Below are 21,849 nucleotides of genomic sequence, written 5' to 3'. Positions count from 1 at the left end.
TGTAACTTTAATATAACCTTTGTTTAAATCTGCCAAGTACTAAGATTAATTTTTTACTACTTTTCTTTCTAGGAATGAATTATTCATTTCTTACCATGGACAGTGATGATCCATTCTCCTGACACAGTGGCCGCAGCGGCTGCAGTGATGGGAACGCTTTGGTCTCAACAAATTACACTTGTTACATAATTCCCAGAACTCCCTTTCTAGAGAAGGAAATTAAAATCCATTTAATGATGGCACATGAGTAATGATGAAATTTAGCAACAAGTGTTTAGAAAATTTTCAAGAAATTCTTCAATATACATGTCTAAGTCTCCAGGATAAACATCTGCCATAAATGTTGCTGCTCTATTCAATGCATGTTTTATTTTGTAATGTTACTAATTTTAAACAGTATAAAAATAAGACATTATGAGTAGTCAAACTAAGGGACAGAAAACAATGTATCTGGGTTTTAGACATATTACTATAAGTAAAATTTAATGACAAAACCAAGTAAACCAAATTATTATATTAAAACAGAATTGTACTAAAACAAATTCATTTCTAGAAATTTATTATCCAAAAGCTCTAAAGAAAAAATAGTGTTGATTACTGGTTTCACGGATTAGTAAGTCAAAACCAATCCTATAATATCATTAGAAACACAGATGGCATCCTTCCCAAGCCCCCCACATGAAACCATTTTTTTTTTTATATCAGTGGATTCATTTGGGAATATTTATGAAAGAGGGTTGGAAAAGATTTCAGATGGCTTTAAGAAGTAATACAATAGTTTCAGAAGTGAAGAAGATTACAAGAAAATTACTATTTAACGGAAAAAAGAAGTTCTTTACAAAACTATCCTACCACCAAATAGCAATTTCCTCTAGTCTGTTGTGAAATAGCACATAATTAAGCTTCGTGCTAAAAATATGAAGTTTACAGAAGTAAAGAGAAAAATCATTTGTTTTCATTATAAATTGCTCTAATTAGATCAATTAAAACTATATGGGACAGTCATCTACCGAGACAATTACTTCATTATATAGAACTTATCTTTAAATACTTGTTGAAATGGAATTTTACTTTTACAAAATTCTTAAATCTTCCATCAGTTATGTTTAAACTACATCCCAGCCACATTAAAAGTATGCACATAGTTAAATTAACCTTCCACATTTAGAGTGAATATTAGTTTATGCAAAGTATGACCTAGCACACAGTAGGTGGTCACTAAATCCTTGTTGAAGTATGAAAAGTTTAAAATTTTAAAAAATAAAAGACTCCAAATATAAGTAATAGAAGATAACAGTGGGTAGTGTTCAATTTTCTAAAAAGATACCTTATTTTAATTTCATATTTTTAGTTTAATGGCCAGGAGTAAAATCAATATACTGGAATTTCATAGTAAAGTGTTGGAAAAACATTCTACTATAAATGTCTCTGGAGAAGTCAATAAAATGTGAATAAAACTACATTAAATTAATTTTTCCAATAATATGAAAGTTGCTAAGTTATCTTTTACATTTAAATTTTCATTTTAAAATAAAATCCTCTTCCATTTCTTACCTTACAGTTTTTATTTTAATGGTTTATTTAATGGTTGTACAACTCTGTAAATATACAAAAGCCACTAAATTGTACACTTTAAATAGATGAATTACAGATATGTGAATTATACTCAATAAAGCTGTTTTTAAAAAGTAAGAGCCTAAACAATACCATTTCATAAAATTTGTCCCAAAAAATGACAAAAAGTAGTATTTCTGTATTTCAAACATGCAAGTGCCTAATTTAAATGATATTAATAAACACTTAATGATTTCATCTACATGCCCAAAAGTTTATAAAACTGAACTCTGGGGATCTTCACACCAGAAAATGGAACTTATATTCAAATTGCCTCTTATCTGGCAGGTCACATGGAGACTAAAGTTATTCTGTTCAAAAAAAACAACAAGGTCTGTAGAGCACAGGGAACTATGTTCAATATCTTGTAATAACCTTTAATGAAAATGAATATATGTATATATATGCATGACTGGGACCTTGTGCTGTACACCAGAAACTGACACATTGTAACTGACTGTACGTCAATTTTAAAAACTTAATTTATTCCGTAGGTTGTCTTTTTGTTTTACTTATGGTTTCCTTTGCTGTGCAGAAGCTTGTAAGTTTCATTAGGCCCCATTGGTTTATTCTTGCTTTTATTTCTATTGCTTGAGTAGACTGTTCTAGGAGAACATTTTTGAGATGTATGTCAGATACTGTTTTGCCTATATTTTCTTCTAGGAGGTTTACTGTATCTTGTCTTATGTTTAAGTCTTTGATCCATTTTGAGTTGACTTTTGTGTATGGTGTAAGGGAGTGTTCTAGCTTCACTGCTTTACATGCTGCTGTGCAGTTTTCCCAACACCATTTGCTGAAGAGACTGTCTTTATTCCATTGTATAGTCTTGCCTCCTTTGTCGAAGATGAGTTGACCAAAAGTTTGTGGGTTCATTTCTGGGCTCTCTATTCTGTTCTATTGGTCTATATTGGTCTATATATTTAAAAAGCATGTAAAATATTTGAGTAATTCAATTTTTTAAAAATAGTTAAAGTAATAAAATATTAGGGTGTAAGTTTTCTTTTCTAAAGAGTTCAATTATATGAAACTGCTCAACCTTAAAACAAAGCCAAATAAATGTCACTATTTTGAAGCCCCAATTCTTTGGTCATGCTGTATTATTTTTCACTGGTATGATTTTTAAATTTTTTTACTAAGTTAAAACCATATTTATAAAATAATCAGGTAATGAGCACCAAAAAGCATATGAAGACTTCAATTAACTTTGCTTCAAATCAAAGCAAAGGTGAATAAAGAGGTAAAATAATCTGTATATAGACTGGGGTAAAAAGATGGTAGAGACAAGGGTGCGGGCCTCACAGTAGCTCTGTAACAACCTGCTATGCAACTATGAAGGGCAGTCTATGCTCCTGATTACCCAGTCTACCCACCTCATACAAGTACCACGAGGATCACATGATAGGAGATACCAAAAGACTTTGGCAACATTAAAATGTGATAAATGAATACAAGTTTTTTAATTGGGCAAAAGGAAAATTCTTCAGTGAAGAAAAATAGGCCAAATGTCAACTGAAACCAGATAAAGTACAGACATTCAAAGAGTCAGCAAGATGCCCTGGTTTCCTCCATCGATGGAGGCTACAAGCTAAAGTAACACAGCAGTTTCAGATGGATTCAACCTGGCCCACAGGTAGAACCGGTCTGGTATTTATTTTAAAAGAATGCTTTTTAAATGTTGAATTGGTTGCTAATATTTTTTTAAATCATGCAACATCTCAAAAAATTGTGATTCTGTGTTTTGCTTCTAAAAATTGTAAGATCCAAGACTACTAGGCTGTACAATTTCACTGTAGCTGAATAGTGGCCACTCCCTTTAGATAAGATAGAAAATTTTCAAAATGAAATAGTTCCTCCCTGTCCCTTTCACTGATTTGCAGTATCCAACAGTATGTAGGTGGAATACTGGGTTGCAGAATTGAAGTAGAATATACATGTATAATATTTTAGAGACCCTTTGGTTTGGGCTAGTTGAGAAGAGGGATTCTATACAAATTATAGAGCGCCATCCTCCCCAAACATATGCACTTGCGTACACACACACACAAACAACTGCCAAGTGACAGTGCTACTGTTTCTATAAATTAATAAAAATTAAATATTCAAGATAGTTTCAGAAACTTCTACAGCTACATAAACATCAGTGTCATATTATTCCCATTTAATCATTAAACTTGCAAGACCAAATAAACCCTAAATGATTAATCTCAAAAAACAATCAGAAACTCAAGGGAAACTCTCTGAGTGACTTGCCACTTAATCTAATTTTGGAAGGAATTACTACATGGGTTCCAAAACTCTGCTATACACAGGTATTTCAAAAATACTGCGATCTTTCAAAAATACTGATACCTGGCTCTCATCCCCACACATTCTGATATAATATGGGATACGATCCAGACACTGAAATTTTTTAAAGTTCCCTAGGTGATTCTATCATATGGCAAGCTTGGAAAACACTGAATTATTATAAAAAATAATTCTGGTTCTATAATATAAAAGAAAGACATAAATTTCTTACTAGAAGGAAGTACAGAAAGTTCTCAAAGCTTACATAGCAAATGATCAAAAAGTGAAAATCAGAAAAAAGGATAAAGGAGGTTTACTATATCCTGGCATTTAATAAAACGAGCAATATGTTTACAATTCATTTTTGTGGTCTGAATGGTTACTATGCAATAAATTGATCAAAAATTACCTTCCACTGACAGTAGAACAAAAGTCTTTCAAATTTTTCATTGAATTGTTGGAACTCTGAGAAATATAGGCAATAGTATCATAATACTACAAACATTTACTCTAAGCAATATTATATTTGTAATGTCATGAGGTAAGTGGAACAATCAAAAAATTCCTTTATTAAATAAAAGTATAATTTCTCAGAAAATTATGTATCATTCAACAAATATTTACCCAGCAATAATTGCTAAGTGGTAAAAAATGTGTAGGCACTAAGATTACAGCACTGAACAAATGAAGAAAACAAAACAAAAAATCTACACCCTCAAAGAGGTTATATAAATCTAGAGTGGGAGTTGGGAGAGACAAATAAATAAATAAGTACACTGAAAAGGAAAGTCAGAAAGCAGGGGATTCGTGATTTTCAACAGAGAAATCTGGAAAGAAAACATTCGATAAAAGACTTTAAAGTGGTGTTAGATGACATAAGTAGGTAGTATACCAAAGGCAATAATACATAGTAACAAAGATGGTAACACTGGCATAGTAAAACTGATAAATCTGAAGAGTACCATACCTCCATGTGGGATCTTTGGGTTCTCAGGAAGTCTTCCTGGATCAGTTATTGAGGCCCTCACTAAGGCAACCAGACAAAATATGGCAATGCCATAGAATACTTTGAAACAAATAAATTAATAAAATCAGTATTTACTCTTCAAAACATTTTTCAACAAGCATATTTAAAGCTTAAATGTATATTTTAATTAACATCACTAGGATAATTTTCAAAAGATAAGATGGAAAAATTAAATGATTAATACTGCTAAGAGGGCTTTCTTAAATGTACTAATTTTAAATATCATTTTGTATGATAATAACTGATAAACTTGCAATAAATTAGATTTTTTATTAACAGAAATTCCCTATCAATATGGTATAAATTAAATGGTTCCCTTTTAATTATTACATGTACTATATCTGAAAGAATCAAAGTAACATTTTTAAAACTATTCTACAATTAAACGTTTCCATGAAGCCTAACTCACCAGTTTCAAAATCATTTTGAGTTAGTGAGGTTCAATTGCTCTTTTCAACAGATCCTAAGATATTTAATTTGAAAATAAAAAATCTAGCTACTATATGTAAAAATAGATTAAAAAAAACAAATTTCTTCTGTATAGCACAGGGAACTATATTCAATATCTCATAATAACCTTTAATGGAAAAGAATATGAAAATGAATATATGTATGTATGTATGTGCATGACTGGGACATTGTGTTGTACACCAAAACTGACACATTGTAACTGATTGTACTTCAATTAAAAATAGTAATAAAAAATAAAATTTAAAAAAAATAAAAATAAAAAATCTAGAAATGTTTGAGTATTAAAATGAGTAACTAGAAAAATAACAGTAAGGGAAAATAAATTCATTCATCATAACTCTACCTTTTAAATGAGAAAGTAATAAGCATTTTGTTGGAAGGATAAAGAAGCACTACACCTGTAGTAGGAAACAATTCAAGTGCTAACTCTAGGACTGACTGCTTGGTACTGGTCAGTTTTACCATTTATAAAACAGAAATTATACTTTCCACAGCTCTTGTGAGGTGAAAATGACATAATACACATGGAAACTGTAAATGTCATATGTACATGCAAAACATATCATCCAGTCTTTTAATCATAAGCAAGCCGTCACCAATGAACTATAGCAGAAAATAATTATCCAGAAATTCAAAGTGTTATCATAAGCAACATCATACTAATTTTTGTATCATGAAATTTTCATCTCTCAATAATGCGTATCATCTTCATTCTTAAAACCGCTTCCACATTTGCAATAAGTGTGTAAGTGTGTATCAGAAATATCAAAAATACACAGACATAAATTAGTTCCACTGCGTCAGTCTCTTTTTTAAACAAAATGGTCTATGTATTTCATAGAGTTAGATGTGGAGATATCACATTTATCTAACTCTGAAAAAGATATAAAGGCCATTCTTTTAAAAAATCATCCATAGTGTAGTAAATAGTTTCATACTAACAGCATTGAATAATATTAAAAGGAAGGTTATCATAGTGGTACTATACTCCAAAAGTATTCACAATGAGAAAAATATTTGATTATATAAAGAAATAAAGATCTAGAAACTTACTTATTATTAATACACCCGGAATATGTCCTTCTTCATAGTGAGGAAAGAGGATAATTTTGGGAATTAAAAAAAAATTGTATAACCAGACAAAAACAATCAAACCCATGCAGCACCAACCATGTGGGTCAACAACAAAGTGAATCCGAAGACCCATCTTGCAGTCCTCTGACTGCCTGCCAACCCACAAGGGAAGATGATCCTAAGAAGAGGGAAAAAGAAAACATTATTTACATAGAAAAAATTATTTGACAAAAACAAAACTACATCACTGGAAACTATAAAATAACACTTAATGAGTTTTCTTTGTAGATATATTTTTGACAAAATAAAACACTATGGAAAACAAAGAGAAGTTTCCAGATACTCAAATTTCACCATAAGCTTCAAATAATTTAAATTTTTAATAGGAATTGCCATCATTCAGTGTAAACTGGCATTATCTTCTGAAGTTAAACACAAGTCTGTCCTTAACTCAGCAACTCCACGCATAAACCCAAGAGAAATGAGTGCACATATCCACCCAAAGATATGATTAAAACTACTACAAAATTTTGTACATAAAACTAACTGATGGTCATACAAGTCAAAAAAGTGGTCTTCTTGTGGTGGGAGGTGTGTTGATTAACTGGAAAGGAACAAGGAAGAAACTCTGAGGAGCTAGAAAGATTCTATATGTTGACCTGGGTGGTGCTTCACAGAAATATACACATGTAAAAACTCACTGAGCTATACAAGTAAGATTGGTGCAATTTAAATTTTAAACCACAATAAAATGCTTAAAAATCATTGTGAAAAATTATAACAAAAAGTGAAAATTACAAATTGTCAAAAATATTTAAATTCACAGGATGAAGCCCAATTAATATTACTATCAATTCGAGAAGACTCCTGTTTAAATGGGGCTTTTTTTCAGTTGAGTGTTAACAAAATACTAACAGGTCTCCTAATGAGACACTTAAGATACTTCTACGTATGGTACAAAAAAAGTGACTTATAAAATATATCCTTACTTTTGCAAATATAAAGCTTAAATAATAAATTTACTATACAAGATCTAGAGGATAACATTTACATAAAATACAATGGAACAATACAATTCTAAACTCCACAATGTTTCTCAAACCTATAAGCAATCTAGAATCAACTGAGGAGCTTTTGAAAAATACTTATTCCCAGGCCCCACTCCAGAGCTACTGAATCATAATTCTTTATGGAGTAATGCTCAAAAATCAAAAAAATGGTCTAAAATGCATCCCAGGTGTCTCTGATATTGCTGACTGGCATCTAGGAACCACTGATCCAGGAGATTTACTAAGACTTCACTGTTACAGCAATGAATTGAACTCAGTTCAACAAACACTCATTGAGCCTCTACTACATACCAGTCACTTGCTAGACACTACAGATGCAATGATGAATAAGACCTGGTCTTTGCTTAAAGGAATAATGGGGGAAAAGAGTCATAAACGGGTTCAAAATGATATAATACATTCCAGAGATATGGACAAGATCTTATTATATATGCACAGAAAGATGGGGCTAATTAAATCAGGGTAAGACTTCCTGTAGGGGAGAGAACTGAGTTCAGTCTTAAAAGACTAGTAAAGGTTATCCAAGCAAAGAAAAGTGACAACGACACTGCAAACAGAAGAGCAGGAGGTATACAAGAGGAAAAATTGTAGGAGGTATTATAAACTGCCATCATAAATTGTAAAGCTTTCAGTGGAGAGTGAGTGGTAAGAAATAAGGGGCACATGAAGGACACAAAGATGCCACGCTAGTTAGAATGCGAAGACTTCGTTCTTAGGCATTAGAAAGTTACCAAGGCAAGGGGTTAACATAATGAGACTTATACTTTTAAATAAATATTGAAGCTCTTGTGTGGAGGATAAAAGTAAAGATTGTTTAGGCTAAGAGAAGACAAAAGCCAAACTTAGTTTTGGAGAAGAGATTAACTGAAGAAATAGAATCAAACCTGTAAGTTTCACTAACTGATTGGATATTAGGAGTCACAGAGAAAGATTCCCGGATTTCCAATTTATATATCAGACTACTTCATTCTAGGAGTAATTTGCCATCAGTTGAAGAGACTCAGGGTAGTATTCCTTAGAGGCCTTGCTAATGCTCTTTAAATTACAAAGCTACCAGGACAAAGAAAAAAAGATTAAGGATTGCTTAGCTTTAAAGAATATCCCTATTCTATTATTCTTGGAACCTGGAAATACTGAGACAGCAGAAAAAAAGCCAAGAACTCAAATGCAGCATCACTGAACTGTTTAAATCAGATATGGTCTAAATTAGTACTTACGTATGAATTTTAAAACAGAAAAAAATGCCCAGGCCTTTAAAAAGTGAAAGCTGAACTTCATTATCTTTTAACTAGAAAATTAAAAGATCCATCAGTATCTTTAAAGTGAGAAAAGTCACAGAGAAAAAAGCATGCTATTAAATTTGCTAGGTATCATTACTTTAAAAACTACAGAAGCTCAAACACAAATGATAAGCTATCAACATGGCTAAAAAGAGAAACACTGAAAAGACTTTATTTTCACAGTCTTGCCAACCATCAAGTGCTAAAAGAAATGACAGAAGGCTCTGTCTCTCAGCATGTTCAGTACAACTTCATACACCTTCTTTATTTTAATGTTTCAGTTCCACTCAGGACTGAAAAAAGCAGATGATAAATTCTAATAATTGTAGAGAACAGAGTAATTTCACTACTTATTCCTAAATTTATTAATATTAGAAACAAAAAAGCACACAAGCCAGCAAAACAAGTAGCAAAATTATCACTCATTCATCTTTTTGAACTCTATTTTTATTCTCCTCTACCAGAGAATAACAAATTTTTCTTATCACTACTAGAGACTCCTTGTAACAGAAACTATTAATATAAAGTATGGTGTCTGTTTTTCCTGGATGTAAACACACACAGACAACAAGCTTTAAAAGAACAAGGAAAAGTGAGCAAAAGATAGGAAAATAAAACAATGAACAAATAAGACACTGAATACTTTTTTTAAATACCTGATTACTGAAAATTAGTACCACATAATCCTTAAAACTGGACTGTAGAGAAGAAAACAGTAGCCTTCTGAGAGCTCCAACTCAGATTACAACCAGAAACATGTAACTGGTAAGTTGCAGGATCGTTCCACTCAGTTAATATCTACCAGGCGTGGCTCATGGCTGAACAGAAACTATTACACATCCTGAGCAACATGCAAACTGAACACAATGCTGCTACCCGGTCTTAAGGGTGGCATCCGTAAATACTTTCATCAGCTAGAGAATCCAACATATTAATTTGTATATTAAATGGTGAGCTCATAACTCAACCTTTGATGTAACTAGTGGACACACTGGTACTTCAGCATTTTTTAAGGTTGCTATCTGCTAACTACACTTGAGTGCTGTGACTAATTTCATTAATGGTGTAAATTACTACAGCACAACTTTTATTTTAAAGAAATTATAACTCAACTCTAATAAACTGAACTATAAAAATATCTGCAACATTTAAACTACTCTGGTAGGAAACTGCCTTTCCTTTCTTGCCTTTTCAGGTAACTAAATTTCACCACATATTTTCCTCAGGAAGAATACTGGAGTCACTACGAAAAGAAAGTGACAGAAAACTTTAACACCAGAATACAGATTTTAGAAAACGATAAAAGTTAGCCAAAATAATTTACAAGATATCTAGCCAAATGATTATCTCTAAACTTATAGTTTTATATGCTCACTACCTCAGCCAGTGGTCTTAACTACTGTTCCATGAATATGAAAATTATATTTCCTCTCCCACTCCTTCTATCTGAAATGTCTCTACCATTTTGCCTTACTCTGTTTAAATTCAACTCATACTTCAAGGTCAATCTGAATCCACACTCTGTATGAAATTTTTCCTGGCACCTTAGTTCACAGTGCTTTCTCTTTCTCTTCTAAATTCCAAATAAAAAGCAAAACTAGTAGAAGAAAACAGCAAGTGATTTCATAATCTTGGAATGAGGAAGACCTTCACAAACAAGACCCATAAGCCATATCTGACCATATAAAAATTAAAACTCCTGAAGCTAAAACACACTAGAAATAAAATTAAAAGACAGAGGGGCATAGCTTAAGTTGTAGAGCACATGCTTAGCATGCATGAGGTCCTGGGTTCAATCCCCAGTACCTTCACTAAAAATTAATAAACAAATAAAATTACATCCCCCCAAAAAACAAAAACAAAATTAATAAATTAAAAAAAATTTTTTTTAATTAAAAGACAAAGCACCTCTGGAAAAAACAGACTAGAACAAGACTAGTAAGAGGCATACCAAGTAAACACATAAAGAGGCAATTTACAAAAGAAAAAAAATCCAATGGTTAATCATTACTGATTAGGAAAATGTGAAATAACTAGATATATTTTTCATCCTCTGTATTGACAAAATTTTAGAAAGACAGATGATACCCAGTGTTCAGAGGGCATTAAAAAGAAGGACACCCTCATCCATTACTGATACGCATGTAAACTGATATAATCATCTCTGGAGGATAATTTGGCAGTATCTATTATAATGTCAAATTCTTTGACCCAGCAGTTTTATTTCTAGTAATATCTGCAAAAGTATTCATTAGGGTGTATAGGTATACATACATACAAGGATGTCCAATACAGAGCTTTTTGTGATCACAAAAAATAAACACAACCTAAATGCCCACAAGAGGGAGGGGAATGGGCATATACAGCAAATTATAATACATCCATAGTATAGACCATTTCTAAGCTACCAAAATTTTTAAAGGAAAAAAAGAGAGAGAAAAAAAAGGAGGAGCTCTAGATTTGCATATGGCTGAGTGAAAAGAAGCAAGTTACATAGGCAAAATCTATGGTGGGGGAAATATCTTAATTAGTAGCTTCCTGAAGGGGAGGATAAAGACAGACTAGGAAAAGGCATAAGGGAACTTTCTGGGATACTGATAAAGATCTCTATCTTGATATGAGTTTGAGATACACAGGTTACAAATTTGCTGAAACTCAGCAAGTGTACACTTAAGACCAGCACATTTCATGGTATATAAATTTACCTTTAAAAAACCCTGTAAACCACAATTGAACTCCAGTTAATGATATGTTTATTGAAATATTGGGGGTGGAGTAGACTGATGTCTGCAATTTACTTGGAAATGGATCCAAAAGAAAAAAAAGTGGAATGATGGGCAGACAGAGATGGACAACTATATGATATAGTTCAGTAAACTATCAGTTGTAGAATCTAGATGGTCAGTACTCAGATGTTACACTATAAAATTCTTTCAACTCTCTGTTTAAAATTTTTCATAATTAAATGTTGGAGGGGGAAGGTAAGTTATAGAAAAGTTTGTATAACATGATTCTTCTTTTGTTAGAAAACATATAATGTATAAGTAATTTCTGTATGTGTGGAAGAAAACACACCTACCAAACTGCTAACAATGGTTATCACCGAGCTGAGGAAGGAAATAGTGAGAAGGAATGCAGTCACTATATATGTACATACATACACACACACACACACACACACTTATGTGTTCTTCTAAGTTTATTAGTAAACATACATACTTCTGAACTCTTCTAAACCAACTGAAAAATAAAGATAGCCAAAGGGGTATGATTCAACATTACAAGCTAACAAAGTCTCTTTATCACTCTCTTTATCGCTATGTATTATCCCTATATGAAATGCTTTTTAAATTAGTATCTTTGAAAATGCAGCACAGAAGCAAATAAGATTTCTAATTCAGAAAGATGCTTCTTAAGCTTGTATTACTTACAGATTATTTTTCTCTACGGAAAAAGCCTTATTTAAGAAAATGTGTAGATAAAATTTAATATGAAACATTTTACATAAAGTAACATAATTTCTGCAAATAAAAACTTCTTAAATTCATCTAAACATAACACTTCAAGGATACTATGCAATATGATTGAGAAATATATTCCTATTAAAATCAAACGCACTTACCACTTGAAATTTCACTGAGGTGTGCGGTAATTTTTCTGGTACTTGCATCTAGAGGTTTTATCTTGATTCATTTTTTTTTATTACATCCCAACAAATGGATTTCTCCTCAATAACAGTTATCCATGAGAATCTATTAATGGTTTAACAAATAATGATCTCACAACAAAGATAAAAATTAAAAGCAGCTAAATATGCTAACTGTAAAAATGTCAACTACAAAAGTTTAAATTTAGAAATAAGATGATTCAACTCCACTTAATTCTGTGATTTCCTATCCAATCAAGCCCCTCAAATCTTTATTTGATTACCATTAAACACGAAAGTTCTCTCTTTTGAAACCACTCAGTTCCCATAAAATCAAATTAGCATTATGTGTCCAGCATTTGGGCTTCATCAAACTTCCTAACCACAGTCACAAAATAACAACAGATTCTGAGGTTACCGATGTGACAAAATGCAATCTGATATCTTTCAAGATCTTAGGCTAGGCCTCTCTAATCACAACTGATAAACATAAAATAAGAGTCTAAAACAGAAGCACATTTTAGTTTAAATGTTTTAAGGAAAAATGGTATCCTCCTATAATGAAACCATTAAGAGAATCAACCCTAAAAGTTAGTTTCTCCTGTTCAGACAAAGAATACTGTAAAAAGTTCTAGAAAACATAATTCATACTTCACTAATTTAATCATTACCTATTGACTATATACTATGCCTTGGCACTGGGTATAGACTGAAAAAAAAAAAAAAGACAGAGACTATCCTCAATAGAGACAAACTAGTTAATAGACAAGGTCAATACATGTATGAGAAGATATGACAGAGGGCAAGGCGGCAAGAATGTATCTCATTTAGGAAGGGTATTGGATCATGGAACTTTTTTCAGTTACATGAATATTTATGTGTGCGCTAGGCTGCAGTATAAAAGGTATTTCTTATGGTAAGTTGACATCAGGAAAAGATTTCTGGAGAGAGTGAAACCTGTGAGTTAGATGAAGAATGGAGACTCTTCTAAACAAGAGAGCAAAGCAAATGTATAAGAGCAGGCAGAGGAAATCTGAGTAAACTGAAATGACTAGAGTCAATGCAAACTGAATGCAGTAAAACATAACTAACCTTTCGAACACAATCATCGCTAAAAAATATAGTTCATAACATTTGGTATCATACACACAGAAATATGAGCTATGTGAATATACTTCATACACATAAAATATATAACTGAAAAATTTTAGTGACACGATATTTACCCTGACTATATGTGACAACCTTTGATACTGTACTATTTTATTCTATGTCACTTTAATAAAAATATATAATGCTGGTCACAGCCTACTAAACTGATTTCATGACCTACAATTAGAGTGTGATCTACGAGCAGAAAGCACTGTTAAGCCATGCCAGTGAGCTTGGACTTCACCCTGAACATGGTGGTTTGGAAATCACTGAAGGATTATAGGCAGAAAAATGCCTTGATGAAATTTGCATTTTGGAAAGAATAGCAACACTTTGAAGAATGGACTTGGATGGATAGATAAGGCTTCAAGACTGACTACATGAAATATGATAGGCTTACTGGTTACCCAAGTGAGAAATGAGAGCATATGGTAAGTACCCCAAAAAGCAGTAACTTCTAAAGGAAGTGGGGAGGGGAGGGAGTGAGGAAGGAACATTTAAGTCAGGAGGTATGCTAAAATAGGGCAGAAAAGAACGTAATGAGTAAAACCAATAGGACGTGGTGACCAATCAGAAGCAAAGGGCAGATTCTCAGATGACCCAGTTTTTGGCTTAGGGTCTAAGTGAAGGGTGGTACCATTCTCCAAGAAAGGAAATAAAGGACAAGTTGTGAGTTTGTTAAGCATACTGCTTACCATAGCAGTAGGAACCCATTACACACTGAGGATGTAAACAAACAAACAAACAAACAAACAGACAAAACCCATTATCATTACATTTCCATTCCCCTTATAGATTTTTTTAAACTGTATTTTCTCCCAGGGTCAATTTTTCTATGGTCCAGGATCATTAGACTGTGAAATGTAACTTGCTTCTAGTCTAACTTTCTAAGCTAATTTAAAGTGGTCTCCTTGGCTGCACATTTGCTTCTTAGGAGACAAAATACAGAATGACACAGTAAAGGAGCTGCTACTCCAAAGGCAAAGGAATGAATTCAACTTCTTCTAGAAATGATCTCATACAGAATTAAGTGTGGTACAACAAAGTGCTCCGAAATATGGCCAAAGTCAGTAATGCTGCTAAGGCTATGACTCTAGGGTGGCTTCTTAATGTCACAGCAAAACAGTGTCTGTCAGTAACATTATTAGGTAATAACACAAGTCAGTCATCCATGAGTCAAACCATCATCACTCAGTGGCTTAAAATCAAGGGAAAAAATCCTACTTAACGTTCACAGTTATTAGAGCTATATCACAGCCATAGCATCCAAAATGAGATGAACATTTCATCTAGTTCACCATCACTGTGGAATCAAATCTCACATGTGTGGTATAAACACCAACTCTAGGCTTAAAAATCCAAAAACATCTGCAATAACAAAGGATATCTCAAAGTTTTAATAACTCTAAAATGTCATTAAGTATTTTTAACATGGATAGGTCTTAAAAAAAACGCAATCAACAATCTACAGGACAAACAAAACAAAACAAATCCCTCCACAGGGTCAAAAGAAAATGGTTAATATATAATATGAATATATAAAATTTAAACCTTATAATTGCAGCTCAAAATGCATTTTAAAACATAAATTTACAACTATATGTTTTTAAAGATTTATACAGCTATCTTACTTCTGATTTTATCAACTCTGAAAACTGGTCAAATAATTCTACCTAAAATATCAGGCTATAGCCATCTTTAAAAATTAGCCAATGAGGTAATTCAATTTTTAAAATATTACAGAGGTATTCGGTTTATTTCAATAGAGTAGGAAATTAATCCTGTACAGACACTTAAAGGACAGCCCATTCAAATTATGAAGCAGCCTCTTATTAGCTCTCCAAGCTTCAGTTTAACCATCTATAAAATGGTAATAAAAATATCAACACAGAAGGTAGCTGTCATACTTAAAAGAGAAACTGCCTGATAAATGATAAACACTTTTAAAAATGGTAACTTTAAAGGGAAGTGGTAGGTGGGTGAGAAGGGAGAGGGAGAAGGAAGAGGGATTTAAGATTAAGAGTTTTACATCTAGTTTTACAAACTCCAGAATGAAACAGTGTTTCTGGGTTGCCATCATCAAAGTAGGGATACAATTTAACTACCCCCAGTTGTCTACTTTCTCCAACACTGAAGTCTAAGGAGTGCTCGTCAGAGATGAGAAACCTTAGGTAGTACTCAGCCTCTTCTCTAGCATCCTACTATAAGCACGTAGTTCCACATGTCGGCATGAGGTCTCTTCAGCAGAAAACCAAAAGTAAAAATCAGATCTAAAATAGAATGATTGAGCTGAAGCCTGTAAACTAAATCTGTTTTCAGGTAAAAGCAGAAGGACTGGTGAGTTAAAAAAGAAAGAAAGAAAAGAAAAGAAATAAATTGGGAGAAAATCAGGATCTGATTTCAGAAGCAAAGGAAGAATACAGAATTAAAGTGGGGAATTCTGACTGAAATGCTGAGCTCTCCAGGGAGACCTTGTGAAAATGTGGGTGGGCCAGGTGTCAAAGCATAGCAAACTTGCATCATCAATGGTTTCAATAATCTGCTTCCTAAAATAAGTCTTTAAATCACTATATTCTGGGCCGAACTGAACATAAGCTGTTGCTCTTCTGTGCATCTGCCTCATGAGTAAAAAAAATAAATGTAAATTAACACCCTTATTAAAAGTACTGCACTACAGTGACCCACTTCAACAGAATCTCCTAACAAAAAGCAGAAATAATCTGGAAGGTGTGGGATGATACGAATTAAAGACTACCAAATTCTGTTTCAGTCAGTGCAAAATGTCTATGTGGGACTCTTCATTTAGGAAGGTATGAACATGGGAAAAGGGACAGGACAAGCAAGAGAAGAACTGGAGTTAAACAGAGGGCAGGGACAGAAGGCACAGGTAACCTCTGCTCCAAAGACAGCACAAGGAGAAAGCTTCAGATACAGTAAGGGCCAGAAATGCGGCTCTGGCATTTCCTGGGCATGAACCAGGCATGTTACTCCATCAGGGAAGGGAAGCCAGCCACTTACCTCCAGTACCCACTGCACCAAGAACAGACATAAGGAGAAAAAGGAAGGGGGCTAAATTAGATTTCCTTCACACCAGGATTTACCAAAGCAGACATGATTTTAAAACAATAATACTAAAAGGAAAAAATCTCTCCTTGCTTGCTGAAGCTGAAAATCCTGCAGCAGGTAAAAAAGCTATTCGATTCCATAATTACAGATAAAAGGCTTAAAATCAGAAGGCTGGCTGAGATCACACTGGAGCATGTTGAGTTAAAATTAAAATTAAATGAATCAGTGAGTGGTAAAACACTGATTTTTACCTAACCTGCCTTTTTGTGGAAGTGGCAGCAACAGACAGATGAAGAGAGCAGATACCCATTCAGCCTCTTAAATGGATAAAGTCAATCTACCAGAGAGGAAAAGCACATAGAAAGAGGGGGCCTAAAAGGCAGAAGACAAACTTTGAAAATGTCACATTTCACAACACTGTAAACTGACAAGAAAGAAAAGAAAAGAAAAGGAATGGAATGAAAGAAAGAAAATGTCACATTTTGCCCCAGGGTACCTCAAAAGAGGGAAATAAGTGCATAGACTACCCCCACACTGAGGTATTTTTGCTAAGGTGCTAATGAGAGCAGTGCTGCTTCACGTCTACAAAGATATGCTTTATAAACTAAGTTAACTCAATTTACCAAGGATTCTTAACCAATATGAAACACTGGTGTTTTTCCTTTTTTTTTTTTTCCTTGTCTTTCACCTATATATTTTACTGATTCAAATAAAAAATATTCAAACATTTTCAGCTTTAATTAAAGGTGTCAATGCACTGATGATTCTTCTAGTTGCTAAAATGCCATTTATATTTAGTGTATTTGACAAGATGAATCTGAGTCCTATGTGTTACTAAAGCCATATAAAATATCTTCATTCCTTAATATAAAAGTAAAACTGAGCTTATGGAACAACCCTCTGGTAAATACAAATAGCTTTTCCTCTGCCTTCTCTGTTGTGCTTGGTAGTACTGACATCACCACTATGCAGCCCTCCACATTGGGGTTTATGGACTCAATTACAATTCCGGAAATGAAAGCTCCATGGAGACATTACTAGGCTTCTCAATTCATTTCTTTACTAATGCATGACTTTATTTCATCCATGTGCTTTTCCAGGGGTTCTGAATTAGTCCTTATGTATTAGAGAAATCAGGCAGTGGGTAAATAAGAAGTAAAAATTTTTGTAATTCACTGATTACTTCTTTAGAACCTACCTATTAAACTGATGGTTACATGTTTGCATTTTAAAATGCTTAAATTTCTCTTACTAAGTAAAACAGCCCATAGATAGGCAATGTGACACAGTTATCATTTTATTTAAAATATACTCTAGTTCATTTATTCCAACTACTACTTCTAAAGTATGTTAACACAAGAGCTTGAAGGGACTTAATATAATTCTGTTGTTTTACCTCCAAAATGAGGAATTTCAGAAGAGTACTACACCAAAAACTATTCTAAACGTATGGAATCATACCTTTTTAAGTTATATTTTGATATAATTTTACTAACACTTCTTCAGGTGGATGTTTTAAATATACCTTTAACATGTTAAAGGATCTTAAATTATTTACAAGCATAGCATATGCCAAGTAAGCATGGGAAAGCTAAAAGAAGCCTTAAGGAATTCAGCCTCACTTCCTGGTTGTATAGATGAGAAAACTGCCTCTGATCCGCCCATGACCCCACAGCTAGATTGTGACAGCAAAGGAATAATACCTAGTTTTTCTTTCCACAACACCGACTCATTTGGTTCTTTCTTTCCAAGTGATTTCCTTCCTTATCGCTTCTTCAAAAATATTTTTGCCATTAAGACATAACACACCGAAGGCAAAATAAAGCACCTCTCTGGATTTTATCTTTAAAATCTAAAGAGTTGGAAGGATTTAACAAGATATTACACCAAAAGCCTTTTAGTCCAGAAACAGCACATCCTAAGCAATCATCAGATGATAATAATTTTTACTTCATACCATAAGGAAGGTAGTGAATTTTTAAAGTACGCCTATTAGCATACTACGCCTCGTATCCATTTGACACATCTTTTTAACCTGCCAGCTTAATAATCCTTAGTCCATCTTTATTTTAGGCTGTAACTTTACACTGTGATTTATGACTTGCCCACAACGACCTTGACTTTTTTCCTCTTGTACTTTTATAGACTGCTATATTGCATATTTTCAAGTAATAACCGGTCAGGTTCTCTTAGCCCTAGAGATACTGACACCCTCCACTGACCCACAAGGGATCTTAAAATGTGACCCAAATACAGCTTGAGAAAGACCACAACTTTAAATGGACTCTTCAGTTAAAATCCAGCGGCCTATTACAGTGAATGGTAACAAGTGCAAACTGCTACCATCCACAGCCATTTTCTCAAAGCCACTCTTAGGTTTGGGGGAGGGAGGCAGAAGGTCAGTAAAGGAGCTATTTCTCCTCCTGCTGGTCCTCTGCAGCCTCACACGAGCGATCTGGAAATGAATGAAAGGCTAGGATGGCAAGGATAAATCCCAGATCCCTACGCAGGTCTCCGGGCAGGGATACGGAGAGGGAAACTGTAGTTCAGAAGCAGAAAGTCAGGACACAGATGTTTTAAAAAAAAAAAAAAGCAAAACAAACAAACAAAAAAACCACCCCACTACTCCAAAACGCCTCAACTAGCGCAGCAACCCGCTCACCACCAGTTATGGGAGGGGCAGATGGCGGGCGGCTGCAGCTCTGGCTGAAGATGCTGGGAGACAGGCCAGGCCCGGCGCGAGCAGGGCACGGAGAAGACGCGGGGTTCTGAGAGGGGGCGCGGGCAGGGGCGCGCGGGGGACCGGGCGCGGGGCAGGGCGCAGCCTGGGGCGGGCCGCGGGCCCAGGCTGCAGGGGCGGGGGCCGGGCCGGCCGTGGCGAACGTTCCCCGCCGGCACACACTCACCGGCGCCGGGAGCTCGCCTCTCGCCGCCGCTGCTCCCGCGGCCGCCAGCGGCTCTTCCCCTCCGCCTCCGCCAGTGCCGCCGCCGCCGCCGCCGCCGCCCAGGCCGGGCCGCGTTCCCCTTCCGCTTCCGGGAGCCGCAGCGCCGGAGCTGGCGGGGTAGGTGCCAGTCCGCCCGCACGGTGGGTGCCTAACTGCCGCCGCCGCCGCCTCCGCTCGGCGCCCCGGGGTGGCGATGGGAGCCGCCGAGGGCCGAAAGACCAGAAGTCGCGCCGCGGCCCCCAGACCGCGTGCCCTGCCGGAGCGACATCGCCCGAACACTCGTACCTGACGCACCTCGGCGCCGCCGCCCCCAGCTGCTGCCTCCTTCCCAGCTCTGCCCGGGGCCCCCTCCTCCTCCACACCATTGTCCTCCCTGTCGAGGGGACTGGAGAGGGGCCTTCCTTTAAGGATTGCCTTTATCCTCCTCCTTTCCGGAGAGAGGCCTCACGGGCCTCTCTACCCCTAACTGGATGTCCCCTGGTACCTTGCTTCAAATCGCAGTCCCCAGCATCAGCATCCTCCCGGAACTTGTTAGAAATGCACCATCTCAGGCTTCCTGAATCAGTATTTGCATTTTAACAAGATCTCAGGTGATCCCTATCGTGCACCTGAAAGACTCGGAACTAGTGAATAATCTTGCCCTCTTCAGACCCTCCATGTGACAAGAGACAAAGTTGCCCAAGACATCCAAGGTTTTTCCTGTTCCTGCTGGCAACCAACGTTCACACAGAAACAAGCTTTACTTAGTGTTTCAGATGACATCCAAAAGTTGCTGGCTTTCTCATCCTTGCAACTTAGGAAAAATAAATTGACTCAACACTGAAATATTTCACCTCCCAATCTAAATTCCTATCGTCATCAAACACCAGAGACATATTAAAACCTCCTCTGTGCCCCCTCACCTCAGCTGAACAGAACTTTGGGAAGGTTAAAATGTTTGCAGTACTGTGGAGCTTCATGCCTGCATGCCACAGGAGGAGTGACAGATATGTGGATGGAAAGAATATTACCTGCTGCATGACATCTGAACGCCTTACAGAATGGCATTGAAAGCTCTTCACAAACTGGTCTCTCCCTCCTCTCCAGTCTTATCTCTGACTAACTTGGTTCTTCTCCCCATCCTAGAATGTCTTTCATCTTCCTCTTAATTCTATCTGGACTCAGAAGTCAGCTCAAATCCTGCTGTCCCGGAGTTCTCTCTCACCACTGCACTAAGATCACACACATTGGAGCTTATTTTGGACCCTTATGTTACCCTGTATTGCTAGATATTTTAAAGCGTGTTGTGTCCTGGTTTCTGAATTGCAAACACCTTACAGCCTTTAAGTCCTGTATCAGTGGTAACTAAAGTGTGGTTCCCACATAAACAGCACCAGAATCACTTAGGAACTTATAAGAAGTCCGTATTCTCCAGCTCCACTCCAGATCTACTGATATAGAAACTCTGGGGATGGTGCTAGCAATCTGTGTTATAAGAAGCCTTTTAGGTGATTCTAATGCATGCTCAATTTTTTAAATTACTGACCTAGAATATTGTCTGTTAATTCCAAAGGAACTCAAGGGTAGGGGTTGATTTGACTATATGCAAGTTTTTATTGCTTGTCAGATTAAGAAATAAGCTCATATATTCTCAAATAGCTAGGTTTGAAGGTTGTCACACTTGCTTTTGGAAGAATTAATTTTCATAGTGACTTTGATGTAATAGGATTTTTGTAACCGGGTTTGCTTGAAAAGAAAGAAATAATACTGATAACTAGTCACTTTGTGGGGAAGAGGAAACACGTGGAGTTTTACCCCTAAACCCAGATGCCTGAATGGCATGTTCTTTTGCTCTCTCTTAGCATACCCTTGTGAGTGAGACTAATTCGTGGCAAATGATCTCAATAGGTGCTAAAATGAAAATTAGTTGATGGGCAGGTGAAGGCACATAACAATTGGAAGTGTAAATATTTTTCATGCCTTTTTCAAAATGAGTTAACCTGTCTCTTATTAGCCAAATCAGTTCCATAGAGAATTTTCTAAGGCATGGAAGGAGAGAAGTGGCAGGAAAAACATTCTCAAAATCATGAGCCTTTTTAGCATGAGCAGTTAAGGTGTAGAGTCAAGGGTCTGTCTATCCCTTAGCCTGAAGGTCAAGTCATAGTTCTGTTGTTCATGCTCCATGTTGACTATATTGTATTGCAACCCACAGACTGAGACATCTGTGCTATAGTGAGAG

The 21,849-nt window shown here is 35.5% G+C and overlaps 1 protein-coding gene across 2 annotated transcripts in view; it reads right to left on the bottom strand.

The window, feature by feature from the left end:
• Positions 1–19,729, bottom strand: part of ZDHHC21 (zinc finger DHHC-type palmitoyltransferase 21) — a 68,843-nt gene extending 49,114 nt beyond the window's left edge. Inside the window, exons 1-5 of one of the 2 annotated variants that reach the window (XM_031449718.2) lie at positions 19,593–19,686; positions 12,445–12,574; positions 6,452–6,650; positions 4,868–4,966; positions 95–206 (exon numbers count right to left, since the gene is read on the bottom strand). In XM_031449718.2, the coding sequence (XP_031305578.1) occupies positions 95–206; positions 4,868–4,966; positions 6,452–6,650; positions 12,445–12,492 (458 nt within the window). In that variant the 5' untranslated portion in view covers positions 12,493–12,574; positions 19,593–19,686. Of the gene's footprint in view, positions 1–94; positions 207–4,867; positions 4,967–6,451; positions 6,651–12,444; positions 12,575–19,592 lie in introns of both variants that reach the window. The other variant, XM_031449719.2, reaches the window with a different exon arrangement.
• Between the last annotated feature and the right edge of the window lie 2,120 nt (positions 19,730–21,849).

Source organism: Camelus dromedarius, chromosome 10 (assembly GCF_036321535.1).
Source record: "Camelus dromedarius isolate mCamDro1 chromosome 10, mCamDro1.pat, whole genome shotgun sequence".
In the NCBI taxonomy this organism is placed as follows: domain Eukaryota; kingdom Metazoa; phylum Chordata; class Mammalia; order Artiodactyla; family Camelidae; genus Camelus; species Camelus dromedarius.
This window is presented reverse-complemented; position numbering and strand designations above follow the sequence as displayed.